Source organism: Priapulus caudatus, unplaced genomic scaffold (genome assembly GCF_000485595.1).
Source record: "Priapulus caudatus unplaced genomic scaffold, Priapulus_caudatus-5.0.1 Scaffold1525, whole genome shotgun sequence".
Lineage (NCBI taxonomy): Eukaryota > Metazoa > Priapulida > Priapulimorpha > Priapulimorphida > Priapulidae > Priapulus > Priapulus caudatus.
This window is the reverse complement of record NW_014578586.1, coordinates 46,265-53,987: the sequence shown is the minus strand read 5'-3', so window position 1 is coordinate 53,987 and position 7,723 is coordinate 46,265. Positions and strand designations below refer to the sequence as shown.

Below are 7,723 nucleotides of genomic sequence, written 5' to 3'. Positions count from 1 at the left end.
CGGATGATGTGAACACATTTGGGCGCTAGCAGGGATTTCCTAGAATCCACACTCACGCACAAGACAGTCCACACCGCAAGTAGACGTAGATGAGCGCTCGCGTAGTTCAGTTTCGCTATGACTGCGGGGGCACTTGATTGTCTTTATCAGGACAATTCGTAACGGACAGCCGTTAGTCCTGCAGTCAGTACAGGAGCCAGTCAGCCAGTCATTCAGTCAGCCAGTCAATCGACAGTCTGTAGTCGTTTGCCGCACAGTTTGGCATCAGAGTAGGAAAAAATATGTTGATTGGTACACATGATCACTTCCACTTTCGTCGGTGTTCACTTAATTACACGGGGAGAAGGTAGGAGGCGGGAGGGAGGAATCTCGAAAGAATCGTTTCTGTATTGTCGTCCTCGTGTCGTATTTGAACGGAGGACACGCGCGGAAGAGATATAAGAATTCGATGCCTTGTCATCATGACGGCAGATGTTGCAGGTTTTCGGAATTGTCGAGTCATGCCAAGCGTGTCTACGGCACTATCTCACCTGCTCATTCTCTACCTTACTTTTTTTTTTTTTTTTTTTTTTTTTTTTTTTTTTTCGTTCCTTTGGTGCGTCTTCGATCTGGGTAGGGTGCGGACGAGCGCGAACTATCACAGTTATCGCGCGTATGCAGTGAATGTTGTGGGAAAAATATCTGCTAAATAAATCTGCGGATCTGTATGTACGAAACATCTTTCAACGATTTTGTTCTGTTTTATCCGTCTTCACTCACGCACGCACGAACGCACGCATGCACGCGGACAGTCCCCACTGTAAGGCGGAGAACGAACGTTTTACGGCGCGTTGTGAGGGTTTCATGATCTACTTTATGATTCGCTTGGGGACGTTGGTTAACTTCAACGTGGTTAAAGAAAAACAAAAAAACGAATATCTTTTTATTCAATATCTGATATTGTCCTTGATCTATTTCTTCTATATCTATTTATATGGTACTTTAATCTATATCCTATCAGGTTATATTCTCTCGGGAATATAAGTGTCGGGAATAAGTGATTCCCTCTCCCAAATGGTATCGCCTACGACCTCGTTAGCACGGTGAATTTTATTCAATCAATTTTATCCGTTTTTCTTTTTTACATATTTCACACAACACACCATAGCACAATTAACGGAACGCCACCGCGGATCGGTATGTCGACGCACGCGTGCGCGTGTATTATAGGCTACGATGAATCCAATTTTGTGCCTCGGCGGGGGGGGCAGGGAGTTTACGGCTGTAGCGGGAGTTAGGAAAGTGAGCACAGGAGAAGAAACGGAAAAAGGCGAGTATATATATATATATATAGATACATATTATCAAGAGCGTCACAGAGAGGGAGAGGGTGAGCGAGAAGGTGAGAGAAGTATAACTATATTAGAATGAATAATTATGTTTAATATGTGCATCGGTGCCTGTATGTGTGCCGTTTGTGCCGTACGTGCGTTCGTCTGCGCGTGTGACTGCGCATTCGTGTGCAATCTCTGTTTGCATTATTCCCTCCCTCCGTCCCTCTCTTCTTTCCCCTCATCTTTCCTTCCTCCTCCCCTCTCATTCATTTCCCCTCAGCATTTCCCTCCCCCTCTCGCGGATAGTATCGCCCACGGCATCAGGTGCACAGTGAAAGGTTAGACAGGCAAATGGCTGGTTTTCAGCTTCAACTTTTTCACACCACCAAAGCACAAAATGTGGTTATACGGCTATAATACGCGTTTTTACAGTCACACAAACACATATACACACACATGACCGGGCGCACACACGCGGGTATATGGTCGCACGCACGCTTGCGCGTGTATTATAGGCGTAAATTCACATTTTGTGCCTCGGGGAGTGAAAAAGTTTCGGCTGAAATACGGTCATTTTGCTGCGAATGTTTTTCAACGCTTGACTGGTCACGGGCGAACTATCCGCGAGAGGGGAGTAAGGAAGTGACAGAGGGATAGGAATTGTCGCGTCCGTAATGTGCATATATGTATCTATGTAAAACCACCTGGCTCTAGACGAGTGTCTCGTTAGTACATCTAGTTAGAGCTCTAGCCTTTCATTTGTGAAACCGGGGTTCGAATCCCCGTTAATTCTTTGCTAAAATATTTTCTAACTTGTGTAAAGGTAAACGTATTGCAGACATGTATGCAAAGCATATTACGAACGCACACACACACACGCACACACGCGCGTCGCACAATTTCCATTTCAGTGTTGAACGTGCGTGCGTGCGTTCGTAATATGCTTTGCATACATGTCTGCAATACGTTTACCTTTACACAAGTTAGAAAATATTTTAGCAAAGAATTAACGGGGATTCGAACCCCAGTTTCATAATTGAAATGCTAGAGCTCTAACTAGATGTACTAACGAGACACACGTGTAGAGCCAGGTGGTTTTACATAGATACATATATGCACATTACGGACGCGACAATTCCTATCCCTCTGTCACTTCTGGATAGTATCGCCCATGGCCAGTCAAGCATGGAAAAACTTTGACGACCAAATGGCCGTATTTCAGTCTGAACTTTTTCACCCCCAAAAGCACAAATAGTGGATTTACGGCTATAATACGTGTTTTTACAATCACAAAATCACACATACACACCCACCAACGGATGCGCACACGTGGGTGTGGTCGCACGCACGCGTGCGCGTGTATTATAGGCGCAAATTCACATTTTGTGCCTCGGGGAGTGAAAAAGTTTCGGCTGAAATACGGTCATTTTGCTGGAATGTTTTTCAACGCTTGACTGGTCACGGGCGAACTATCCGCGAGAGGGGAGTAAGGATTAAGTGATTGCTTTTATTCACTGTTAATGTTACTGCCTGACACTGATTGCTCTTGAAAAAAACATGTCATTGAAATGTCCTTGAAAAGTCATTGAATCAATAATTCACACTTTTGTGGGAACCATGATGCACATTCCATGATACAGGATCGAGCAGGAAATTGGTAGTTAAATCTTAATTACGAAGAAAGAAATAGCGGAAGATTAAGCTGTTCAAAGTCAAACGCAAGGGACGCGACGTGTCTGTTAAAAACGAAGAAATGAAATAAAAATTTCAAGGGAATTACTAGAATTGTGCGTGAAGTTAAGCGTGTGATTGTATAGAAGTTCCAACGGAGTATGTTTGACGAGGGAACGAGGGAACACCCCACAGCTCTGGATCTATCTCCTACTATTGACAACCATAACATTGAGTGTGTGTATAATTAATAATGAGAACATACGGATCACAGCAAAAAACACAAGCGACGAATGCATAATTATCCGTTTCATTTTTATTATTTTTGTCATCTCTCGTGGTGAGACCTCCATCTCGCACAATTTCGAGAATTTTTACAATGAAGTGTTGTTCTCTCGATTAGTTTTCAACAATCATCATCAACACCAATAATGAAAGATCGCGTGTTTGCACTCGTGGTAATAATACACAAAGAATAAGCATTTAATAATACTTTCTACATCTACTATACGTGAGCAATGCGCATCAAGTCATTACTAATTATCAATATAAATTATTCAACAAGTAAAATATTTAAAGAAATGTATACGTTCAGTAAAAAGCGGCGGGGAATGCAGCAATATAAAACTCATACTGGAACACACTTACACGTACATACGAATAGAATTTTCAGAGCGATTTAACCCAATGCCAGCCCCTGACCTTTGAGCGTCTGCAACCCACTCGTCCCCAGCTACATGTATAACAAACCTAACAGAACAATCGCCCCCTGGTGTGGAATATAATAGTATCACAGCAGGTGAACTTTCGAAACGCCCGCGAATCACAGGATACGGCACGATTTCCATTTAGCTAACGACTTTCTATTCTTCTGACGGGAATAAATATCTATATACACTTCTACTGTATGTACTATAATATACCTATCGCACCGTTCTACACCTTTCCTCCTGTTTAAGCCACATGATGAGAAAGACTTGCTATAGGAAGTATAAGCGTGCGTTTATCAAAAGATACGCCATGTCGAAGTTAGGTGATAACGTATAATTAATGTGTGCTAGACCAGAACGTAGAATATCTAAATCAATATTCCAAATGTCGAAGACAAATGTACATAACATGATAGTGGTTCCGGTACACGTACAACTATTATAAATTATCCTATTATATATATATATATAATAGAAAACCCGCGACAGTCTCCCTGTACTCCCTCTCTTCCTTCCTGTCGCTATCTCTCACTCGCTTCCTTCCATTTCGTGTCTCAACCTCTCTCACGTTCTTAATCACACTCACCACTCACCATGATGTCAGTTTTCTAGTAAACAACCCCTCATTTTGCATACAAGAAAGCACCATGCGACCAATCGCTTTACACGCGAAACAAATTGCGGAAAAACAACGTAATTTGCACACTTACAATAAATATAAACATCGATTAGACACGATTTGTAATAATCAATTACAATAATTATCAACACGTATAAAATTTAAAGGAAACACCGAAATACGTTCTAACTAACTAATATATATGTTATCGTGAGATCATGCGTACAAATGGCAGGTGCGCTCGACGTCTCTACCTGAACTCCTGGGGAACATTATCAGAGAATACTTATGCTTCGTGTAGATAATAGGATCCGTTGAGACCGCACCGGAGACGGGGAACGCAGGATAGCGAGCGCATGCAGGTGCTGGCGATCCCAGGCTGCGCTCACTCTCAGGTCAACTTTGAAAACGAACGCGCCGAGTATATGTCCCGTATATGTATATATCAAGAGTAGAAAATAACACTACTCTTGGTATTGTCTACTCTTGTTATATATATATATATATATATATATATATATATACATACACTCACACACACATATATATATGCGATGTATATATATATATACATAATATACATTATATCAGGAGTCTATATATATATCATATAGTACGAGCGTGACGACGCGTTTATCGTGTGTTGCCGTGATAGTACATCAGGGGTGTATAATATATAGGGGTGTATATATATATATAGAGATATATAAATATCGATATCATACACTCCTGATATCGGCTGCGTGACGACACACGTGGCGGCTAGCCATGCACATAACAGGTAGACGTTGTTCTGGCTAGCTGCCAGAGATTAGATAGCGGCAAACCAGACATGTCACCTCTGTGACAAAAAGCACGGATAAATAGTCGCCCGCACAAGGAAGGACACTTACATATGGTGCATGTCGTGTGCGTGCATGGCGTGCGCGTGCATGTGGTGGCGTGCATGGCATGTGCATCCATGTAGAGGCGTGTATGGCATGCGCGCGCGCAGAGTGTTGGTGCAGAGCGTATGCGCGCAGGGAGTGTGCGTGTAGTGAGTGTGCGCGCAGAGTGTGCGTACACGCCATACGTGGCATACGTGGCCGTACGTGGGCATAACACGTGAAGCACAGAGCTATCGAAATAGAGATAGAGTGCACCTCAAGTTCTAAGTCAGATAAAAATCACGAAAAAAATCGCGCAAAAAAACCCACTTAAAAGTGGATGTGGTCCGCTATTCAAAGTCTGAACAAACAAACAAAACACGCATGGTTACAACGTCGCAACGAACCTAGCCAAGTAAAAATAGAACAGAGTCGCGCAGTGCGCCGAAACACTTTCCGCATTAACTGGCCTTTGGATTTGAACTCTCTAGTGATTGTGCCCGACTGATAGATATATCAGTAGATCGATGATGACTGGATCACAGATATCACAGATACCGGTATACAGGAACAAACACCAACGGACACATTAATGAAATGTACTGAAAGGTCACTGCTACACACGCTAAAACTCTTACTTTGGTGGGCTATTAGTGAAAGAACCGTCATACGACGGCTGCACAAGATTTGACTGAATATTTCATTGATCTCTGAATCTGTAGCTACTTACAATTGTGTGCCCATTAGAACTTGACAAGATGAACGCTTTGGGTACATGCCAACGATCATAGAGTAACTACAACATCAACAAATAACATCGCTCGGTAAGACGAACGAGAAAAATAACAGAACTGATTTCGAGCCCAACAAGGCATGGAAGAACTAAAATAACGTACGGTAATAACAGATATATCCCTGATGGTAAAAAACACAAGGTTTGCATTGAAAGTGTGACAAGTGACATCTGATCGCTTTGAGTAGTATTTGGATTCATACTACATTCAACTCTTTGACAAATCCAGTATTCCGCTTTGGTGTAAACATTGCAATGCAAGTATTTATATACACTAGTTGTAGAATATCACATTTTCTTCGCCTAATATATAGCACACGTAGAATAAAATATGAAAAAATTGTGCATCTCTAAATCAGATGACAAAGGCCACGATTGCAACAATTAAAATAACAACAGTGCTCGAAAATGTATACATCTTCAATATCTTCAATCCAACATCATTCCTACATTTCCCTTTTCCAGACCCTCTTCCCAGTAACCACCCCCCCCCACCCCAAACACTAGCAGAGCCGTACGCAGCAAGGGGCAGCAGGGGCAGTTGCTCCCCCTAGATATTTTCAGAGTATGCTTTTTAATGGGACAAATACTGTACACTTTTAGAAATAAAATAGAAATGTGACAAAAGGTTATCTTAAATCATCAAAGAAGTATTACACTTTAAATAAAGAAATGTGAAATTGCGAAACTTTAGGGCACAGGGGGCATGGGGAGTACCTTTGCCACCCTACAGAAAATTTCCTGCGTACGGCCTTGAACACTAGCAATGTGTCATTAACAGGTGACACAACCAAAATGTCACGACCATGTGCGCATTATATTCCCTGGTCCCATCCAACGGAATAAAATACTCACACACACCACTACAACTCCGTGGCTTCTAACACACGTTCATTACGATCCAGGGACCCATTGTCAGAAACATCGTAAATAACGATTACAACAACTCCGAAACAACCGTCGCACAACATCTAATTTCAAATGTCACACACGACGTGTGAAGTTGGGTTTACACTACCGATTTTAAATGTTCTTATGTTCTATTTTCGCCAACTCGGTGTTGCCGAATTGCAAAATTGGTCCAACTCGCCAATTCGCCAACATAAAGTCGGTAGTGTAAACCCAGCTTTAGACGCACAGAGTCACAACAACTGACGACGTTTCTCGCAATGGGCATCCCCCCCCCCTCCCCGACTCTTTCATGCACCACACTTCTCTTCTAGATACAGCACCACGACCGCGCGCTCGTCGAAACTCCGCGACGACTCGATCCTGATTCCCGAACCCCCTGCAAACCTCCCCGCTGACCGCCGGACTTCTTCCCGCGCGGGAGGACCCCGTCGGACATCGTCGTCGCCGGCCGCTCACGCGTTCGCATCGAGCACGGACACTGCGATGCCAAGCTGCGCGGCGTAGTACGTCCCCATGACGACGTGCTGAGCGTGCGGCAGCTCGAACTTGAACTTGTTCACCGCGATGCACAGGTCCGAGACGAAGAAGAGCGCGGCTCCGGCGGCCGCCGCTGCCCGCGGCCACGTCCACGCTCCGTCGCGCCACAGCCGCGTCGCCGCGCGCCACACCATCAAGTCGATGAGGATCGTGTACGCGAACACGGCCGGCGCGAAGATGCCGTGTATATTCGGGTAGAGGTACGCGTACACGGCGAAGCTGAGCGCGAGGAGCGGGATGGCGGCGACGGCTGGCGCGCGTGCCGGACGCGCGCCGAACGCGACGCCGTACACGGCCTGCGC

At 44.1% G+C, this 7,723-nt stretch overlaps 1 protein-coding gene across 1 annotated transcript in view; it reads left to right on the top strand.

The window, feature by feature from the left end:
• Positions 1-4,662, top strand: part of LOC106816906 (sodium- and chloride-dependent glycine transporter 1-like) — a 17,939-nt gene extending 13,277 nt beyond the window's left edge. Inside the window, exon 8 of the mRNA XM_014821549.1 lies at positions 4,615-4,662. Within this exon, the coding sequence (XP_014677035.1) occupies positions 4,615-4,662 (48 nt within the window). The remainder of the gene's footprint in view (positions 1-4,614) is intronic.
• Positions 4,663-7,723: the final 3,061 nt, after the last annotated feature.